Below are 23,697 nucleotides of genomic sequence, written 5' to 3' on the forward strand. Positions count from 1 at the left end.
GGATTTGAGATGGTGTGAGATGGTGTTCTCCCATCATGGCTTCTCCTGCCTTCACGCTCTCCATAGGTCTCTCTTCTTCCTCTGAGCTCTAGCAGCCCCAGCTTGGATGTCATTGGTTTTTAATAGTTGTAAATTGGTTGATTTGTGGGAGGGAGTGATGCTGGGGACTGTCTATTCTGCCATCTTGACTGGAAGCCTCTTAATTTCTGATTTTAGTTATTTGCATCTTTTCTCATTTTTCACTAATTGACAATTTTCATTTTTTTCCAAGAACCAACTTCTGGTTTATTGAGTGTTCTGTTTTTCTGTTCTCTATTCTATTTAACTCTGTCCTAATCTTTACTATTTCTTTCTTCAGTTATTGAGTTTAGTTTTCTTTTTACAGTTCCTTAAGGTATAAATATCGTATTGATTTGAAGTCTTTTTTATCTTTTAATGTAGCATTTATAGATATTATTTTCCCTCCTGATAATTCCTTACTGTACTCTTTTTATAACTTATGTTTTTGTTATTAATCTTATTTTCTGATTTCACTTGTACCACTGAAGCCAGCAACATGAGCTGCTGTCCCCGCACTGCCACAAAGCTGGAGAATATATGGAATAGTAGACAAGTAAGGAAAATGCCACAACACTTACAGACATTTAACTGTCCCTTCCTGTAAATGAAGACTTCCTGATTTCTCTAACTTCTTAGTAGATTCCAGAGTTCTAAAAGATTTGATTCTATCAGTCTTTGCCAACTTTTGGTTGTTTCAATAAAGAAAGAGATTCTTGGCAATTGCTATTTTCCATTTTTTTACTATTTGTCTCTACCTTTTTGATGGAGTTTGGATGTGTTGTCCCCTCCAAAACTCATGTGGAAATTTCCAATGTGGCAGTGTTGGAAACTGATTGAGTCATGGGAGCACATGCCTCATGAATGGATTAATGCTCTCCCTGGGGGAGGGGGGCATTAATGAGTGAGTTCTTCCTCTATTAGTTCCTGCGAGAGCTCATTGCTTAAAAAGAACCTGGCACTTTTTCTCTCTCTCTTGCTTCTCTCTCTTGCTTCCTCTCGCCATGTGATCTGCTTGTACCTGCCACCTGCTGACACTTTCTGCCATGAGTAGAAGCAGCCTGAGGCCCATTCCAGATGCAGCTGTCCCAGAATCCAGAGCCAAATAAACCTCTCTTCTTTATAAATTACCCAGTCTCAGGTAATTCTGTTATAGCAACACAAAACGGACTAAAACACTTTTACAAGTGTCTTAATAAAGCACTTTTAAACAAACACTAGCTTTCTCCCTAACTGTTGGCTAGAAAATAAAAGCTTTCTTACTTGTATAGGATTCAATTAACTTTTGTTCATAAACAACTAATTCAATAGAGACATTGAAATACTTTTTTATACAAGCACACTCTTCTATTGAAAACTACACCATTCCCAATAAATTTGGATATGCTAAGGTCAACAGATACTAGAGAAACTCTTAGTCCTTGTGTTTTTTTTAAGCCTTCCCAGAAGTTACCCTATAAGAATCTTATAATCATCAACTTTAAGGGGGAAAAAAAGGACTGAAAGAGTTCTGGCTGAATAAAATCCTTTTTTGCCAATTATCAGACGGTTGTCTCTCCACCACTCAGTTTATTTAAGTTGTGCAATAATTAAATATGTTTTAAGGTCTGACAAATATCAGCCATCTCTAGCAATAATCTTAATTCATTATCACACTATTAAGATCACATTAATTACAAATAAGACACAGGAGCTGTTATAATAATAATTACGTCTTTACTTAAGCTAAACAGTTGAGCAAAATAAAATCAGATTCGGATCCAAGTTTTTCTTTATGGTAGAATCCACTGCCATTATTCATAACTCCAAAAGATTCCACAAAATGGTGCAACAAACACAGCTTAAGGTGATCTCAACATTTAAGAACTTTTCCTGCCAACAGAGCCAGACTGTAATTAATTTAAACTTATCCAACTTCTAGCCAACAAAAAGAGAGATTTTGCCAAACGCTGTTCCAGAATATACTAGACATTGGTCATACTGCAGAGACATTTAGAAGGATGCCCATTTCAAAGGGTCCCATTTGCTTTTTGTTTTTGTTTTTCCACTTGGTAACCCCCCCCAAAAAAATTAACCAAAGACTTCTCAAACAGATTCCAGTAATACATTCATCTATTTCACAGAGTTCCTAACATACGTAGTGTGCCCAAAAGAGCAGACCAAGTACTCTTAATCACACTGCTTTCAGGCCAAGACTTTTCCTCCACTATCTGGCAGTGATTATCATGGTCAGTAGTGTAAGTTTGTAAGTAATTTCACATTCCACACTTTTTCCTATCTACTGGGAAATTTTCTATTTTCTACCCATTTTAGATCATGAATATGATATGAACATAAAACTATTTAGTTACATTATACATTGAAATAAAAAAGTAAAATTGAGGAACAAATTCAAAACGAAACTTCTCATTCTAACTGCGGATAATTACATACTGATTTTTGTTCTTTTAATATCTGTTCTAACCTGAAACTAAAACAGGACTATTTGTAGTCACATAAACATTAAGCCTGTGTGTCTAATGACTTGCCTGCATGTCTAATGACTTATCTGCATATACCACTTTCTTTACAATTCACATCTTTATTTACATATTCTGCCAGCTCTTCAGAGGTTAAAGGCCTATGGTAATCTCAATTTGTCAAGTTACATAAATATCAAAAAGACTAATCTGAATCAAATAAGTCATGCTGGAAACTCGAGTTTTATTCTCACTTGGCATATAAATGTACTGGGCAAAACTAATCAACTTTATAGTTTCTTTTAATATTATGGGCTAGAGAGTTTAAATTAGTATTTGTTTTCACATCAAGAAACCATTATCAAAACAAGTCTCAATTTAATTAAGATAATTGTGTGCAAGGGGTAGAGATAAGGCAAAGAACACACAGATTTTAAGGTGGAAAAATATGGCTAATGTACAACCCGGCTGTGGTAATGTATAGATTAAAACAACGCAAAACTTCTAGGTAGCCTTCTGTACTCCATCATCCAGTAATTCTAAAAAAATTCAGACATGGTAGAAAAAGTATGGAAATTTTCACTGCAAAACCAATAAACAATAGTTACTTCTAACAGAGAAGGGTGTATACAAAATACACCTCTCTTAATACATTGATCACACTTCATCTTAGTCAACTGAATTAATGCCTTGAAGAGATCCTGTGAAGACATGATCTTTTGACAGGCATTTTGTTTCATTCACTTCCTTGAGCTCATCCTCTAGGGGAACTCCTGGAGCTCTTTTACAGGAAGTATTCAGCTCCTCTTGAGAATCCAGGGCAACACGGGGCTGTTTCACAGGCACTGCTAAATCTATACCTGCTGCTTTTACAGAGCCCTGCTCTTTCAAGACTTCCACCTTCTCACTGAGCTCATTTCGTTCCATTTGAAGAGCCCTGCACAGCTTCTCTAACCGTTCCAGTTTTTTTTGAAAGGTTTTGTACTCTTTATCACGAACAGTTTTCTATTGAAAAAAAAAAAAGATTATTTATGTAACCTCATTAAATACAAATCAGCTTACAATACAAATCAGTATATAAAGCTAAGTACAGCCCTTGGGGGATTAATTCTAGCCCACCCACATACCAAAACCCACTGATGCTCAAGCCCCTCCTATAAAATGGCATAATATTTGCAAATAACATACACACATCCTCCCACATATTTTAAATCCTCTCTAGATTACTTATAATACCTAATAGGATGCCTACACATCACTTTATTCATGTGGATGAAAGGTAGCGCTTGGTGTGCAGCAAACTGAGGTTTTGCTTTTGGAAACTATGGAATTCTTTTTTCCGAATATATCTGATCCAAGGTTAGGTGAATCTGCAGATGGAGAACCAAGGATATGGGGCATGTCAGCCATAATAAAAACTACTTTTTATTACATCCTGAACCTCACTACATACCAACTGCTACTTTAAACATTTTAAATTATTCTAGTGCACTGCAATAAAAATTAAATTCTGTTTGTCATATTTCTGTAACCAAAACTCAATTCTTGAGTTTAAGTCAAATATTAAGGAAACTGAGGATCTTAATAAAACACGATAGCAATCATTTTCCTATAAAAGCACAGATAATGTTGTAACTCAAGTCTATTTTATATAAAATACAGTTCATACACAGACTGCACATCTCTGCTTTCTGAAAAACAATTTTGAATCCAGAACCCTGTCAATTTTAATTAAGATAATAACATGAACCACACTAAGTTGGTTATTTCTTCTTATCTAATAAGCTCTTGAAGTAAAGATGTAAGATTGTATTTAAAATACATAAACCATAATCATATCCAATTATTAAGGGCAGCTGCCATTTTCATCTGCTGGCAGTTTTTCAAACAAGGTATAAATAATTTTAGCCATTCTAACTGATGTACTCAACTCTGAGGATAATTGAGGAGGTTGCTAATTATAAACATCTAACTCAATCAGTCCACTTTAAACTATAATATTATTAAATAATTATTGCTGTCTAAATTACTATTGACATAATGAAAGTAATTTGAGAAAATGTTAAGGAAAAAATGCAGCAATAAGAGTTAATTAAAGCTCTTGTTTTTACATGGGTTTTCCATTTTCTGAGATGAGAATAATACATGTGCCCCAACATTTTCTCTTGTGAAATGTGATGAACTAGTGTTTATCAAGGGTATGTATGTACAAAGTTTAGTGATTACAAATGGAACACATCTCAGATCTATTTACAGAAAACCTGGGAAAAAGGACTTCACTAACTTCTGGAAAAGAATATGTCAAGAAGGAAAGTAAGTGAGCTACTAGCTTCTATTCTCCCCATGGGAAATCTGAATAAAGCTCTCTCTTCTATAGAGAGCAGTGATTATAAAAGTTATGGTACCTGAACCAGCATTACCCGGATACTTGCTAGAATTGCAAATGACTGGACCACCTCAGGATCTAATGAGTTAAAAACAATGGAAGGAGCTTACTAGATTTAACAAGATTCAGTCTATGCAAGCTCAACTCTGCTATGGAAGAAAGCAAAATCTAGACACGGGTGGGTCCTTCAAATCTGTGGGTACCATATTCCCAGATTCAGCCAAAAGCAGACCAAAAATATCCTCCCCAAATTGCACCAGTACTAAACGTGTGCAGAGTTTCTTCCCGCCCCCCTTGTCACTGTTCTCAAAAAAACAGCGTAACAACAGTTTACATAGCATTTACATTGCACTAGGTATTATGAGTAATCTAGAGATGATTTAAAGTATTTGGGACAATGTGCTAAGGTTATATACAAATACTATGTCTGTTTATATCAGGGAGGGACCTGTGCATCTGTGGATCTGTATCTGTGTGAGGTCCTGGAACCAACCTGCAAAAGACAGAGACAAAACTGTACTTTACAGCTGTCTATAACACAAGTCTAAGCTAATTAGCTGGGGGAAAGAAGTTTAAATATCTCACCCAAGACAACCTAACTTACTGCTGTAAAAAGACCATATAATGAAATCTGCAGGTACTTAGGAAAACTCCAGAAGCTCCAAACTTCCTTATGCTGAAATAATGAGTACTCATTATTTAGTCATGTAAAACCTCTCACCTCTTCAGTCATTTGCAGAAGTATTTTATTATTATTTTCCCATTTGGTACGCCATATTATTGTTTCTTTTTCCAGTTTTTTAATTTTCTTTGTCATCTGTGAATCATCACAATCACAAGTTTAAATTCTAAGTTTGATTCCCTGACCCACCACAAAAATCATTTTATAATGTTCTTCTCTTCCACATCACTGCACTAGCTTCAACCAGCTGACACAGCTCTGTGTTTCTTTAGAACAGTAACTGTACACGTCTTTTGTTAGCAGAGCTTATCTCACAAACTCCTACTGTGGCAGCAACAGGAACCAAAGTAGAGGTTTCTCATTAACAGAAGAACAAATTTGATCTCAGCTTCAGAGGAAGTAGTACATGGGTGCACACTCTGAACTCTCAGTTAAGGCTGGCTTGCAGATCATTCCAGCTACAGGTAGTTAAGAGCCAAGACCTTTACTCCAAAGCTATATGAAAAAATGTCCATGTTCAACAGTTTTCTAGAAAGAGACAGTACATTAAATGAATCCATTAGATTCTTAGAAAGATAAAAGTCTCAACTCCAAGGTAGATTAAGAATTTGAAGCCACATCAGTATTACAACTAGAGGTGGCATAATTTAAGTACGTGACCATGAAAAAGGTACCAAAATTGTTGAATCCTTACCTTTACTCAATTTTCTCAATTGACAAGACTACTGTACTTCAAATTTTGCTAACAATAAGATGGGTCCAAAAATAAGGGGAGGAATAATCTACAAGAATCCAATTTTTAGAAACTAGGAGTAAGATTTAGCTATAACTTCCAATCAGCTCTGTTGCAGGTACAGAAAAGGAGCCAGGTGATGTTGAAGACAACAAGAATGAGACAGAACCAATACCCATGCTTTGAGAAATTACACACAAAACTGTTACAAGGCAAACTGGGACACTACAGTGACATCTGTAAACACTAGCAGAAAAGAACATGTTCCAGTCCACTATCCTCCAGAAAGACAGAGAATTTGGGAGTTCTTGTTTTAACTGTTCAACAATGAGCATGTTTTACAGTTTAGATAACACACTGGGCCTAAAAATTTCATCCTTCACTGGAGTCTAAAATGAAAGGATTGGCAGGCAGAACTAATCTGCTGCTCAATGAATTCTCCAGATTACTGAGACTAAAAATAACAGAAAGTGGTAATGTCATCACTTGAAAAAGCACTATTTAAAACACAACAGATATTTTTGTTATTATTTTTAACAATGAAGGAATAGAAAGGCATGAAAAGTCAAACAACTTGTCACAGTCACATATTATACACTGTAAGGCTATTAACTAAGGAAATTTAACTAAATTCAACCATTATGTAAGATCTAATAAAAATCATGACTAACATCTACAAAATCCCTAGGCACTTCTGTAGTATCCCCAATTAGTAATCATTTCTAAAAATCCCAACTTTAAGAGGGAAATGCCAACCTAAATAACTTGTCCTAAGGAAGTCATACAGTGGCAAATAATAGATTTCAGTTCCAGAGTCTATGCTCTGTTAAGCCACCATGCTATCTGGGGAAAGAGGCAGACATGAGGGTACTTCAAAAAAATTCATTAAAAGATTTGTATTGCCTTCTTTATTTATTTATTTTTTTTTTTTGTGGCCTGGCTGGTACAGGCATCAGACCCTGCCCTGACCATTAACCAACTGAGCTAACTGACCAGCTCAATCTTAATTCCATTTCTCCAGAAACTTCTTAAAGTATTCTCATAATTCTGCCCTTTAAAATTGCTTTTTATCCTTTATTCTAAACTGGAATAACACACAATTAGTTGTTTTTCTACAAGTAATTTTAACAACTGCTTTTTAAATTTTATACTAATTAAGGATGCCCCTATATATATTATGTGTAAAGTTCAAATTTGAAAGAGTAAAAATATTTCATGTATTAGGACTTCACAAATAAATCTATTCCAACCAAAATATATTATTCATTTCTTTTGCCTGAAATTTTATTTTTTCTTTCTTTTTTGGGGGTGGCGTGTGTATGGAGATCTGAACCTTTGGCACTGATATTACCAACATGCTCTAACCAAGTTAATCAGCCAGCCATTAAAAAAATAATAATTTACATAAGCCTTTCTGATAGAACTGAAGAGTGTTTACCTAAAGTAACTGAAAATAAGTAATAAATAACTCTACTAATAAACTGTCTTTAACAGAGGAGTTGTGTAAACTATCTCCAATTATGAGAAAATTTTTAGAGTATTAAGATGATTAACAACCTGGGGTAATTTCAAGGCAAAATACCTAAACTGAGCTGATAAAAGATCTAAAACGATAAAGTTAAACACTTATCCAAGTATATAAATTAATCTAAGTAGTAATTATGCTTAATATATCCTCGTATACATTCCTTTTTATATGACATTCTACTAAAATACATGTAAATACCTTTTCCATCTCCTGCCTGAAGCTCGTAAAGAGTCCATTGCTTTTTGCCATGGTAGTCCAGAATTCTTCAAACTTATCCATATAAAGAGAAAGCTACAGAAAAAATTATCAAATACTCTGAGTTCCAGCTAAGCATTTTAAAATCCCGAAGACTTTCAACTGAACATTAGCTACTTGTTATATGTAACTAAAATATCAACAAATGCACACACCTAATCCTTAAACAGCAAGAACAGTCAGCTGAAATTTGTGCAACCCACTGAAATGTATTAAAATGTATTCGTTAGCTGTGTCATCTTTAAAGGTGAATGTTTAAAATGTATAAACACTTATTAGCTTCATTCCATAAATTATAATAAAAACTGAAGTATAGCGGTATGGCAATAAATTTCATATAATCATAATACTTTAAGTATTACTCACTCTCCATATATTTGACAAGCTGTCCTTGGAAAAAACATCATTCTTTTAGGTACTACCTGCTCGACAGACTGCCTTTTTCAAAGCTGCCGTTTTCTTTAATGTGGCAGGAAAATATGCAGAAGACAAATGATGTGGTTGAGGGAGAAAGAATTTAGTGTGCAGAAAACAATTTAAACTACAGTTGAGAAAAAGAAAAGCTAAAAGGTGAAGAAACATCAATTTTCTTTTAATCTCCCACCATCAAGGAATTTTTATTCTGGCTTGGAAAATAATGCTAACCAGCAACGGAAGCAAACATAAAATTCAGAATTATTTTTTTCTCTCCCTTAGAACCACAGTTCAGAAAAGCAGGGGAGAAAAGCACATTAAAAGGGTCAGAAATGTGGTACATCTACACAATGGAATACTACTCAGCTATAAAAACGAATGAAATACTGCCATTTGCAACAACATGGATGGACCTTGAGAGAATTATATTAAGTCAAACAAGTCAGGCACAGAAAGAGAAATACCACATTTTCTCACTTATTGGTGGGAGCTAAAAATTAATATATAAATTCACACACACACACACACACACACACACACACACACACAAAACCGGGCGGGGGGGAGAAGATATAACAACCACAATTATTTGAAGTTGATACAACAAGCAAACAGAAAGGACATTGTTGGGGGGGAGGGGGGGAGGGAGGGAGGTTTTGGTGATGGGGAGCAATAATCAGCCACAATGTATATCGACAAAATAAAATTTAAAAAAAATAAATAAATAAAATAAAGAGTCAGAACAGTTACAGAAAGCTTCATGTAGGTAAGGCCTCAGTTAGGCCTGAAGTGGAGGCTAAATGATTTCACTTTAGACCAGGAGAAAATCCTATAGGGACAGCCTAAAGTAATCACATTATCTTCAGGAAACAGGCCTAGACTATATATTACTTTGGCCAAGAAAAGCAGAAAGGAATAAAAGATCATAAGGGGCCAAGAAACGGCACAAACAATGCCTTTCAGTTTTCAGGAATGCTGTATTAAAAATATTAAAGAGACACCTGAATAAGACAGCAAAGAATGACCAAACCAAGTCTACCTACAGCTGTCAGGTAATACAGGGCATAAGGGAGGCACTTAGAAGCAAGCTCTGTTTTGTGTGTGTGCAGAGGGTGGTAGAGACAGACCAAAAGGTATGTTAGTAGCAACATTAAGGTAGCGAAGATTATCAGAAGACAGCCAAACCATGCCTATTGAAAGGTGAGGGCATGGGCTAGGAATAGAAATGTAGGCGTGAGCTGGAGAAGAATGCACAGGATTGATTAGTGGACAGTAATAAATGGTAGAGGAAGCACACAATGACAATACTTCTGAGGTTACTGGGTGGGAGTCAGGGACAATGTTGGTGGCTCAGGCAGAATAAGGGAGCATTTCTAGCACCTGAGGGACATTAGAAGTTAGGACAGTTTTGGCATAGCTCTTTTCTATTGAAGATGGAACATGCAGGTAAAAATTGTCCCATCTCAGAGTTCAATGCTGGCCCACAGTGGGTAGTCAGTAAGTGGTAACTACCATCACAACTAGACCTGGATTACAAAGCAATGTTCAAGACACAGCAACTGAATACCATCAGCAAATACTGACAAATGACATGGTAAGAGCAGAGACTGAGAAAGACTCTTGGGAAGAACAGCCACATTTAGGTACTAGGAAAAGAAGTGATAGCAAAGGAAATAGAGTAAAAATTGGTTAAGAGAACTCAGGGTGTCACAGATCACAGGCAACAGAAAATAAATTGGTGACAATATATAGAATGGGAGCTGGCCTATGGTCTTGGTAAAAGACCTCTGGTGACTTCCAATGTAGCATTATCGATGATTCTCACATTCAAGAACATCTTCTGAAGCTATCTGGAGACTTTATACTTTCTCATCGATGTTATCTCCATTTATATGGACAACTGAATAAGACAGTGCTAATAACGAAGTAGTTCAAATCTACTGGAAGCATTCCAACATGGTCATAATTTACAACGGGAAGTTCCAAAGATTTCTGATACCTTATGCCTCTTGAATTTTTACTCTAAGTTAGGTTAGCTTTATATAATACCACTACATTATAAATGTTCCCAAAGGTAAGCAGGACTCAAAACTGGTCTTCATAAAGATGCATGCCAGTCAATATATAAATGTGTATTTCAGAACTAATTAAGAGTCCTTACATTAAACTTACTCTACAGTAAAGATTTAAGATATGTAATACTCTTTCAACAATGTAATCTAGGTAACTTTAAAAGGGTGCTGATAAAGACCAGGTCAGTATAACTAAACTTTCAAAGATGAGAAGCACAATCTTTCCTTTGCCCTTCCTTTCAGTAAGGATACACCATCTGTTTCCTCCATTTTGCACAAAGCAACCACAAACACTAGAACTCCATTAGTGATGTGGATTGAAAAATAGGGAGACCTTCAATATTTTTAAAAAGCAAACACACACACACAACCGTACCTGGGAGTATGACTGTCTGAGCACGTGCAGATTTTTTAAACTACATGTATTTGCTCATAGAAAAAAATTCTAAAGTTATTAGAAAGAATATCTAGCAAAGTAAAAAGGGGATATTGAAATAATAGAGGGGTTTAATAACAGTATTAATATCAAGAAGAATCATGGGCAAATTGGTATGAATTGGTCACATAAATAAAGGAAAATTCCGGGAGGATATGTGATCAATTCCTTTGTTCTAGATGTCTCTGACTGGGAACAATGAGACACAAATTCTAACATCCTCTGTTGTCAAATTACCTGCTGTTTTAGTTGTATTTCTTGTTGTTTCATTTCTTCATATTTGTGCCTTGATTCTGTTGCTTCTTTTAATAACTAGAAAATAGAAACATTCTGGTAAAATACTAATAGCAATTACACATATTGCTAAAATGTCAAATGATCTGATAGTTAGGTTTAGCCTTCCACTCATTATTTTAACAAGGATCACAGGTCAAGGAATGAAACATCCTGTTATGTCAACTGCCAACTACTCTATCTTTAATGTTACATTTATTCATATTTAGGAATGTAGAAGTAATCTTTAACTACTTAAGGAGAAAAAAGGCATAATAAGGTTCACAAAACTCAAGTTTGAGAATTGTTTCATGTAGTTGGCCATTTGTATGCCTTCTCTGCATAAGTATCTATTCATGTTATTCACCCATTTTTTAATCAGTTTTTTATTGTTGATGAGTTTCTTGCATATTCTGAATACTAACTCATTGTCAGATGAATACTTTGTGAACATTTTCTACCATTCTACAGGTGCTCTCTTTCTGTTGAGTGTTCCCTTTGTTGTGCAGAAGCTTTTTAGTTTGATTGAATTCCAGTTGTTACTTTTGCTTTTGAGGTCTTGTTCTTGTTCACGAAATCTTTGCCCAGACCAGTATACTAAAGCTTTCCTCTTAGGTTCTCTTCTTTTAAATTTCATAGTTTCAGATCTTACAGTTAAGTCTTTAACCCATCAACATTACTTGTCATTGTAGAAATGCAAATCAAAACCACACAGATATTATCTCACACCAGTTAGACTAGCTGTTACCAAGAAGACTGAAAATAACAAATGTTGGAGAGGATGTGAAGAAAAGGGAAGTCTTACACACTGTTAGTGGGAATTAAATAAGTACAGCCATTATGTAAAACAGTATGGAAGTTTTTCAAACTACAGACAGAAATACCACAAGATCCAGAAATCCAGAAAGAAAGAAAATCAGTATACCAAAGAGATTTATGCAGCCACATTTTTACTGCAGCACTACTCACACTAGCCAAAATACAGAATCCACTGAACTGTCCATCAACAGTCAAAGGGATAAAGAAAATACAGTGTACTTACATGATGAAATACCATATAGCCATAAAAAAAGTGAAATCCTGTCATCTGCGGCAACGTGAATGGATCTGGAGGACATTATGTTATGTGAATAAGCCAAGCACGGAAAGACAAATACTAAATGATCTCACTGGTATGTGGAATCTAAAAAAAGTTGATTTCACAGAAGTAGAGAACAGAACAGTAGCTATTGAAGTAAAGGGTGGAAAGGAAGATTCAGGGGTAGGAGGAGGTAGGAAGAGATTGATTAATGAATACAAAACTACAGCAAGATAATGGGAATAAGTTATAGTGTTCTATAACACTGTAGGGTGACTATAAGTAACAATTTATTGCTTACCTTCAAATAGCTAGAACAGAGGTTTTTTATGTTCTCAGCACAAAGACATAACAAATGTTTAAGGTTATGGTTATGCTAATTATCTTGATTTGATCATTGCACAGTATGTACATGTATCCAAAATATTACACTGAGGGCTGGCCAGTTAGGTCAGTTAGTTACAGCATGGCGTTATAACACCCAGGTCAAGCATCAGATCCCTGTACCAGCCAGCCGCAAAAAAAATAAAAAGAAAGATAAGTTGAAATAAACCTTTACAGAAATGAGTGGGGAAAAGAAAAGAAACAAAACACAAATATCATATTGTACCCCACATGTATGTACAACCATTATGTCAACTAAATTTTTTTTAATTCAGAGTTGAATTGTGTTTTAGATGAAAATAACTACATATATACACTTATAAACAGAAAACATGTCTAGAAATCTTAATATACTCTATAAGAGGCAAGTTGAAACAATATACAGCAAAACAGTAAAAAGAGAGACCAAGTTTCTGATCACATTTTAAAAACTATGAGAACAGGCTTGGGGAAGGGAATAAGCTAGGTTATACATGGGGTTTTCAGAAAAAATAACAAAATTGCACAGCAGGCAGATATGAAATTCAGTTTGAATTTCTCAAGTAAAATGTCATATTATATAAATAAGCCTTAAAAGGTCTTTAAACCAACCAGAAACTGCACACATGTAATATACATGCATATGTGGTATGTATCCATATGCATGTACATGTACACTCATAATTTATACTCCAAGTTGAAAGTAATGATTGTTTTCAATCGTGCACTGATACCATTGTTTGTTTGCACTGAAGATCCATACTGCTTGAGAAATGCATTTCTCTAAACCCTAATCTCATGTTCACATCACGAGGAACACTCAGTAACTGAATCTTCAAACTATGCTTAACTCAGGGACTACACTAGTTGAATGAAATGCTGGAGAGACTATATTATAATTATTCCTCACATTCATTCACTCATCCACAGTATATATAACTGGACTTGCATATGGTATCTGTACATATGCAATGAGATTTCACTGTGTTCAGGCAAAATAATCTGAGCACATACTCTGGCAACAAATTTGAGGGATTAGGGAACAGAGGATTCTGTTAAATTGTAACAGAAAATTAAACCAGACTAAGTAAACAAATAGCTTACCTATTTTCAAGTTACTTGTTTAAAAACAAAATATAGCAGTACACAGGAAACATTTATTTAGAAAACTCACTACGAAATTTAACTACCCCCAGCTCTCAAGTCTAACTTGACAAATTACTAGCACAGTTTCTTGAAGCTGGTAAGGTAAGGAATATCATAATCTAAGCATGGAAAAATCAAATGTGCACCTTTTCCCAGTAACTTGACCTAATATCTCCAATATATTTTTACATAAAAATTTCATCAGAAATAACAGGCTGAATGTATTATAACACACACACACATACTCCCTTGTCAATCTAAATGGTAAAACAAACAAACAACAACAACAAAAACCTATGCATGCCCTGGACCTATGTTAAATGAAAAATAAAGTTAAATGTTTTAAATGGTTTTAGTTATAATTTGGCAGTAATTTCTTTTTAAGGAAGTAGCACTTACAAACTCTCTCTCTTTCTGATGTTTTCCGTCAGCTTCTTTTATCAGCTGTGTTGTTTGCTGAAACTTGGCATCCACAAGCTGTTGCTGCAGTTTCTTGTGTTTGAACACTTTATCAATATGCTACAGGAAAAGCAAAATTTCTTCCATCACTTAACAAACAAAGGAAACACAGTGGGAAGGAAACATAACACAAGTTATGACACCCTGCTTACCCTGCTTTCCTGCTTTCCTGCTAATACCACTATAGCTAAGAACTCTGTCTCTGCACTTGCATAAAACCCCTACCTATCAGCACCTCACAACACTCCCACATATGCAGTACCACTGCCCCCTGATTACTGTCCTGTGCCCAGCCTTGTCAGAGGTGGGTTGTTGTCATCACCAGTTTTGTATTTCCTTTTCTGCCCTACATGGACAATAAGGTTGAAACTGTTACCAGGAAAAAACTGAATAAGAAGATCAAACTATTAATTTCACTCATCATACACATAATTCCTGGACATTTTTTCTCATTAAAACTTCCCAAATTTTTTAGCTGTAGACAACATGACACAATGGTAAGAATGGCTGGGACAAATCCTAGCCTATCATATGGCCCTTTATAACTCGGTTTTCTTATTTGCAAAGGTGGATAACTACACCTACCCTGCAGAACGTAGGTTGTACAAATCAATGCAGTGATTAAACTATGTCAGGTGATTGATGCCTGGCACATATTAGACATTTGATAAGTGCTTGTTACTACTTCTAAGTTAAATTGTTAAGTGGTTATTGTATACAATAGACTTATCAGAACATACTCTCTCATGTAGAAAAATAGTACCTCTTTCAGTTACAACATCCTTTGTGAGAGGAATCCTAGTTAAGTTTGGAGGAGAGTGCAAGAGATAATCTGTCTTTAACTGCAAATAATTTGATCATTACTCAACTATATCCTAACCAAAAAATAAGGGAAAAGAAGGAAACTCTGTAATACCCAAGCAAACAAGGCTTAAAAGTAATATAACTGGAACATATATACTTTCCATATTTGCTACATTTGTCGTAAGGAAGTACATCATTATTAAAAAAAATAAAAATTGTTAAATCCTTCTAAGAACTTTGAGAACTCTATGAAACAAAACTAATTAAAAGAAAATGCACTTTAGGCCTAAAAAATGTTCTCAATAAATATGCTGCAAGGAGTGGGGGAAAAAAGAGAAAATGCATGTATTAAAAAGACTTCAGACTTATCAATCAATGAAACACCTTATTTAGAACTAGATTTAAACAAGGAGGGGAGGATAGAGAAATCTACATAGTGACAAGATATGTAAATAAGTTGTAACTTAAATAGGTATAAAAATGGTACTTTGGTTATTCTTTAAAGAGTCTTATTACAAGACATTCAAACAGTGATCAGTGAAATAATATGCTATCTTGGATTTGCTTCCAAATAGTTGAAATAAGAATTACTAGGTACAAATGGATAACTGCTGAAGTTACCTGATAGAAGAATCAGCTTTAAGGTTGCAACTTAACCAAAACAAATGAGAAAACTGCTAAAGGAGAACTGGCTAGTTAACACAGTTGGTTACAGTGTAGTGCCAAAGTCCAGGGTTCAATACCTATACTAGTCAGTGGACCAAAACCCCCCAAAAAATAATAAAGAAAAGAAAACTACTAAAAGAAGGGAATGCTAAAAAAGATGCTCAAAATCTTTAAGAAAACAAAAAAAGTTTCCAAAGTTAATATAGAAAACCATAAATCAGAATAATCTGACATTTGTATTGAATAGTATATAAATGGGTTTTTTTTGTTGGGGTGGTAAACTATACATAACATAAAATCTACTGTTTTAATCATTTTAAGTAGGCCATAATCTTTTTGAATTAGCAATTTCACTATACTTTTGTAAGGGGTTCAACACACATTAAAAGCACATTTTACTAGCTTAAAGCATAACAAAGACAGGGAATATACCCTTTGAAAATACAAAGCCTATTACCCCTATGCATTTGACCTTAAAAGTAAAACTTAAGCAGGTTATTCCTATTAGCTTTTAATCCAGGCACTACCTAAGTACCAGACTACCTTGTAAAATAACCCAGGTTTAGCAGTTCTGGATCCTTCTGGTAAACCTTTTACTTCACTGGGTGTGAGGCCACCAATACAAGTAGGTGATGGGTTATATGTAGGTTCTTTTTTTCTCTCAATTATCATAATGCCCATAGCAGATATAATGCAATGGTACGTAAATCTGAGATATAGAGTATTTGTCTGGATAAAAGAAAATATGCTAAAATGGTAATTTTCCAGTATTACATGACAGACAAGTAGTGCTTAACATGTCTCCTAGAAATTACTTTAGTTAATCAAATCCACTAACTCCTGGGGCAAAGTGATGACCCCAATTAGTTTTTTTCATGCGGTTCCTGCTCCTTTCCTAACAAATGCCTTTCACTTGGCATATACAAAAGTTAGTTATTGTCCGGGACAATAACTACTTCCTTAGTGAATGTTGACAGGATTTTGCTAACACTGACAAGCTGTCTAAGAAAACCAAACATTGTTACCTCCTCCCTCAGTGCATACTGTTCAATGAGCTTCTTCAGTTTCTCTCCCAATTCAATGTTTTCTTGTCGGAGTTTGGTGTTGTGTATGTCATGTTGTTCCAGCTGTGCTTGAATTTCATTTAAAGTAATTTGGAAATGTTCAGTTGCTTCTTTATGAGTTTCTTCCTCCTTCCTTGACTGTTGCATGTTTTCTTCCTTAGTATCCAAAATAATTTATGTTAATAGTACAGACCTGAAGATAAAACTCTCAAAAAAAGAGCTGCTACTATGAGTTTACTTTTGCTGCCCTAAAGGGTTTCTTCTTAACTATATTTTTTCCCTCTTATTAATGACCAGAGAACACTCATTTAAAAGCAAGTAGCTATTCCTAAGTAGATAATCAGAGAAATGCCAACTGCTCTTTATAAAATAAGTGTTATCTGACCATCTAGATATTCCCTATACTAAATATAAGTAAGGTACACAGTTTCTTCCCAAATATCTTCCTCACTGGCAGGTATCATGCTAGATTGGCCTGAAGACCTCACAGTTTACTTTCTCAGCCAGATCTTCCATTTCCTAAGAGACAAGGGACAAATGGAGTTACAAAGGTTACTTTTGAACTCTTACTAGGATACAAGTGTCAAAAGACTTGCTATGAAAAACAATATCATCCACTTTTACTATATCTAAATCAAGGTTTCAAAAGAAAAAAAGAAAGAAAAAGAAAAGCCTAACATCAGGTAAGAATTCACTTCATGAACAGTCCTATATTCTTACATTCTAGGTCCTGGAGAGTTTGCTATAATGAGGTAATCATTGGAGATCCTACACAATCAAAATCATCCTGCAACTACATACCTTCCTAAAATTACCACCACAAGGGAAAACAATTTTCCCAATACATGGCAGATTATTTTAGAGTCTCTGCTCCTTTTCCTTCTTCCCGTATTGATCACAAATTTTGTTACCTGCTCCCTCTGCCTTTATAATTAGCCTAACTGTAAGAACTTTTTAATAAGTATTTAGCAACTGAACAGCTTAGGATGAGCAGCAGTCCAGACAATTAACATCCATAGAAGAGCTTGCAGTCCATTTTTCCCTCTTAATCTCATGATGACTCAAGTCTATTGCTACAACTTTCTTCGTTTCAGCTAAGCTTTTCATTTCTTACCAGAGCAGGACACGGTAATCAACTACATCAGTGGTCAGCAGAAAATCTGGCAATCTGAGCTTCCTAAGCAGAAGAGCTGAGGACATAAATATTAACAACATCTAGATTGTCTGTTATCAAGCATAAGGTACATTAAGGAAGGAGCTCGTCCTTGAGTAGGAAACTAAAACACAGAAAGAGTGAGCCTTAAATTTACAATGACTTTCCACATAGCATTAGCTCAAGCAAAATAAAAAACAAAATAGTATCTTTGTCTCCAAGAACCCCATAAAGTCCTTTGCTTAGGATCCTTTTCTATCCGCACAAGTGTACTGAGGAGTCATCAACCACCAGCCATTACATGCAATTCCTATTTAAGCAAGTACAGACAAGTACTTATTCCAAATAGGTACAAGGTAATCCATAAAATCAATGTTTAAGTACTTCCCGAAATATAAAAAACAGAGCCAACTAACCTTTAATGTCTTATTGAGATGCTGAAGCTCCCTGCAAATAGATTCTAGTTTGCTTCTTGCCAAAATAGCCTTGCTGTGTTCATTCTGCAAGAGAACTTTCTCTTTCACAATCTGGGCTTGCTTCTTCTGCAGAATCTTTGTTTGCTTCTGAACATTCCTGCTGTCCTCCAGCTAAAATTAACAAGCACTTTAGTTTTAGGAAATGCAGTTAAGAACCTTTGAATTACAGATGTAAGAACTGATATTATAGCCAGAAGAACTGCAATTACAACCATGGAAACTTTTGTACTCCTCTCTTTTCCAGATGTAACAGGAAAGTATACAATAATTTAGTGTAGAAAGAAAAATAATCTTTTTTTTTTTTTTGACTGGTAAGGGGATCGCAACTCTCAGCACGGTGTAGTCTGCACCACGCTCAGCCAGTGAGTGCACTGGCCATCCCTAGATAGGATCCGAACCCGCAGCCTTGGCGCTACAAGCGCCGCCCTCTCCTGAGCAAGCCAGGGGGCCAGCCCAGAAAGATAATTTTAATCTTAATTTTCCTGTTGAAATAAAAAACTGATCTTTAAATCAAAACTCTGACTCAAAAACTTCTTAGGAATAAATACCATCCAGTTTTTCTTTTCTACAAGAACACACAAAAACTATTTCATTAAAACAGCCATCAAAATTAGAATATAACAAGCAGCATTTGGGATTCTTTGCAAGTTAAGTCAGCTTTAGATTTAGAAGACAGAATTCTATTTTACACTAACATATAAAATGGCAGTCTAGTTGATACTTGAGTATAGAATTTATGAAGATTAATGAACAATAAAATATTTTTCAGTTAAACATTTCAAGAGCAACAGTGACATCTCAAGCACCCTATCAAGTATGCTTACAGGCAATACACTTATAGCTATTAAATAAACACCTTTTAAAAAATTCCTTCAGGAAAAAATAATTTACTTTGGTAATTTTACTTTTATGATAATGACTATGAAGGGCAGCACATTTAAACTGACAACACATACTGCACAAATTCTCTATTAACTCCACGTCTTTCCTGTCACTCCAAAGGAACACAACTAAAAACAGTATCATGGCTATTTTAACTGTACTCTTTAACAGCAGTAGTAATGACAAATTACTAGTGCAGCAGCTAATAAGTGATTACTGTCTTGCACTAATGGTGATATATTAATTACACAAAACTTTGCTAAACACTACATATTGGGCTAATTAACATTAATGATAAAAACGCAAACAAAAGGATACCGGGAGATGGGTGCAGATCCAATTACACTTTATGGCAAGATGCTAACAAGCTGATGGCTTCTCTTTCCTCTAAGAAATAAGAGGCATGGTCACTCACATGAAAGAGGTGATACGGTGTGGTGGTTTTACAATGATATAAATAACTGTGGAGAAGATATTAAGATAACCAAACAGCTCTGAAGACTTGGTTACATTTTCATCTGCTATGCTGTATTTTTGGATACCTGGAGTTAATTTGGCCAGGCAAGTGGAGTGAATAAAGAATAGGAAAAAGGACTATTTCCAGAGACTGATTATGATAATGTATGAAATCTAAATTTAAAAAATAGACATAAAGAAAGAAGAAAAGGTGGTACAGGCAGGGAGAACGTAGACTCCATGTATTCATTATTACAATACATGAAGAAAACAAAATGCAGTGAGAATTCTCCACCACGAACACTGGAGTACTCATGGGTTATAACACTCAATTTTGACTGTGGAGATCATATAGTGCACTGAGTGGCAGTCAGTGGTACAATGGCAAGGCAGTTGGGAAACAAGAGATCAAAGTAACATCAAGGAAGATGGCAGAGTAAAACGAATCAGGAATTCATCTCCCTACCTAGGCAATAATTGCACTAGCAGAATTTGTCTAATGGAATTATTTTTGGAACTCTGAAGGTTTGCACTTACTAGGGAAGACTTAGCTATAAGTTTTAGTTAATTTCAGTTCATTTAAGTTAATAGTATTGCAGGAGATACCCCCAACCCAACCCACAACCCAATGGCAGCCATCTATATGCACATTCCTGGAGCAGCTTATAGGCTCCAGCTGGGCAACAAGAACTTAGATTTCAGAATATCAGGAATCTGTGATGATAAATGATGGCTACATATGATCAAAACGGTGTGGATACAGAGGTGGACCAGTACTGCTGCAACTCCCTCAGGGCGGAAGTAGCATCTAGACATTTAAAGAAACTAAACCTATTTTATTATTATTTTTCCCCTTCATTTTTTCCCTTTTTCCCCTTTGGGTAGCCATACTTTTAAGGACAAGGATATTCAAAAATAGCTACTTATACAGGGAAGTTAGAAAGTCACGATGTGCACCCAGGGAAAAGCACAGGGGCCCACAAAAGACAAAAGACCTCACCTCAGTTTACACATCAAGCTGAATCCCAACAAAGAGACAAATATCTTACAAAAGTTAAAAGAAAAGGAGGGAGGTGAAGAATCAGATTGTCAGTTACCATATCAAAACATTCAGGGCTGGCTAGTTAGCTCAGTTGGTTAGAGCATGATGTTAATAACGCTGAGGTCAGGATCACCATACTAGCCAGCTACAAAAAAAAAAAAAAAAAGAAAGAAAGAAAAAAGAAAAGAAAAAGCAGATTCAAATGTCCAGTTTTCGGTTAAAAAATCATGGAGTGAAGGGAGAAACAGGAAAGTATGTTCTGTTCAAAGGAAAAAAAAAAGTCACCAGAAACTGTCTGTGAGGAAAAACAGATGGTAGACCTACTAGACAGTTTTCAAAACAACTGTACTAATAATGCTCCAGGAGCTATAAGAAGACATTAACAAAGTCAGCAAAACAATGTATGAACAAAATGAAAATATCAATAAAGAGGCAGAAAACAAAAAGAAACCAAAAAAGTATTCTGCAGCTAAAACATACAAAACTGAGATGAGAGCCTGCAAGCACAAGCAACAAAAGAAAAATACAAACAAATGGGATTATATCAAACTAAAAAGTTTCTGCACAGCAAAGGAAACAACAGAGTAAAAAGACAACCTACAGAATGGGAGAAAATTTTTGCTAACCATGCATCTGTCAAGGAGTTAATATACATAATGTACAAGGAACTCAAGCAATTACACAGTAAAAAAAATCAAATAACCCAATTAAAAAAGGAGCAAAGGAGCTGAATAGACATTTTTCTTTTTTCTTTTTTTTTGGCCTTTTTCATGACCAGTACTCAGCCAGTGAGTGCACCGGCCATTCCTATATAGGATCCGAACCCAAACCCAAGGCGGGAGCGTCGCTGCGCTCCCAGCGCTGCACTCACCCGAGTGCGCCACAGGCTCAGCCCGGAATAGGCATTTTTCAAAGGAAGACATACAAGTAGCCAACAGGTACATGAAAAAATCCTCGACATCACTAGTCATCACAGAAATTCAAATTAAAACACCAGTTAGACTGGCTATAATCAAAAAGACAGACAATAACAATTGCTAGTGAGGGTGTGGAAAGAAGGGATCACTCCCACACTGTTGGTGGGACTGTAAATTAGTACATCCACTATGGAAAACAGTATGGAGATTTCTCAAACAAGTACAGATAGATCTTTCATACTATCCAGCAATCCCACTTCTGTGTATATACCCAGAGGAAAGGAAATCATGTTGAAGGGATACCTGCACTCCCATGTTGATCACAGCTCAGTCCACAATAGCCAAGGTATGGAACCAACCAAAATATCCATTGATGGATGACTGGATAAGGGATCTGTGGTTTATATATATATACCATGGAATACAACTCTGCCATAAAGAAGAATGAAATTATCCCATTGCAACAACATGGATGAGCTTAGAGAAACTTACGTTGAGCAAAAGAAGCAAAGCACACAGGGACTTATAAATACCACATGTACTCGTTCATAAGTGTGAGCTAAGAGAGAAAGAGGGAAGGAAAGAAAGACCACAGTGGTGTGTTGGATTTGCAGAGGAAGACAGCACACCGAGGGATGCAAAGTGGAGTCAGGCAAAGGAGGATGGGGTTGTAGGTTGGTGATAACAGGGAGGAAAACATGGGGTATAATTGCAATTCATGGTAATGGACATGCTGCCAGTATGGATCTGGCCATTACATCTTGGGCACAAGTAGTAACATCGACTTTGTATCCCACGAATATTCATAAACAATAAAAAAAAAAAAAACTGAAATGAAAAATTCACTACAGGGATTCAAGAAGGCAAAAGAAACAATCAGCAACCTTGAAGACAAAACAATTGAAATTACCAAGTGTAAGGAACAGAATGAAAAAAGATTGAAAAACAAAATGAATAGAGCCCAAAGGATCTGTGTGAAACCATTAAGTGGACACAGAGGCATTCTGGGGTCCTAGAATAAAAAACAGAGAAAGGGACACAGATTATTTGAACAAATAATGGCCAAAAGCTTCCCAAATTTGATGCATGATCTAAATACACAAGTCCAAGAAGTTCAACAAACACAAAGTAGAATATACTCAGAGACCTGCACTGAGATATATTGTAATCAAACTGGAAAATGCCAAAAATGAAGAAAATGTTAAAAGCAGCAAAAGGGAAACAACTCAATAAAGGATCCTCAATAAAATTATCAGCTAATTTCTCAGCAGAAATCTTGGAGATCAGAAGTCAGTAGCATTCAAAGTGCTGAGAGGAAAAACAAAACAAAACAAAACCTCAACTGAGAATCTTGCATGTGGCAAAACTCTCCTTCAAAAATAAGGAAAAAATTAAGACATTCCCAAATAAAATCTGAGGTAAGTCATTATCAAAAGACATGCCATGAAAGAAATGCTAAAGAGAATCCCTCATGTTGAAAGAATACTAGACAGTAACTCAAAGCCAGATGAAGAAATGAGTATCTCCATTAAGGATAAATATGAGGATATTTCAAATAGTTCATGGAAAAATAGAATTTAAAGACAATATGAATCCCTTCATGAACTTTTTGAAGACCCCTTGTACATGGGCAATTATAAAAGCTGGTACTGTATTAACTATGCTTTGCAACTCTACTTATGTTTTCTAAATGATTTATGAGACAACCCATGTAAAAATTAAAGACAGCTGTCAAAAATATTGCTCAGATTGTAATACTACCCAAAGCAATCTACAGAGTACTCAATGCAATCCCCATCAAAATCCCAAAGGCATTTTTTGCAGAAGTAGAAAAATCCATCCTAAAATCACATGGAATCTCAAGAGACCAACTAGCCAAACAATCTTGAAAAAGGT

At 35.4% G+C, this 23,697-nt stretch overlaps 1 protein-coding gene across 1 annotated transcript in view; it reads right to left on the reverse strand.

Moving 5' to 3' along the window:
• Window positions 1–3,185: 3,185 nt before the first annotated feature.
• LOC134368986 (gamma-taxilin-like) overlaps window positions 3,186–23,697 on the reverse strand; it is a 30,248-nt gene continuing 9,736 nt past the window's right edge. Inside the window, 7 exon segments of the mRNA XM_063085215.1 lie at window positions 3,186–3,521; window positions 5,624–5,719; window positions 8,044–8,136; window positions 11,260–11,334; window positions 14,282–14,401; window positions 16,837–17,031; window positions 18,445–18,615. Of these exon segments, the coding sequence (XP_062941285.1) occupies window positions 3,186–3,521; window positions 5,624–5,719; window positions 8,044–8,136; window positions 11,260–11,334; window positions 14,282–14,401; window positions 16,837–17,031; window positions 18,445–18,615 (1,086 nt within the window).

Source organism: Cynocephalus volans, chromosome Y (genome assembly GCF_027409185.1).
Source record: "Cynocephalus volans isolate mCynVol1 chromosome Y, mCynVol1.pri, whole genome shotgun sequence".
NCBI lineage: Eukaryota > Metazoa > Chordata > Mammalia > Dermoptera > Cynocephalidae > Cynocephalus > Cynocephalus volans.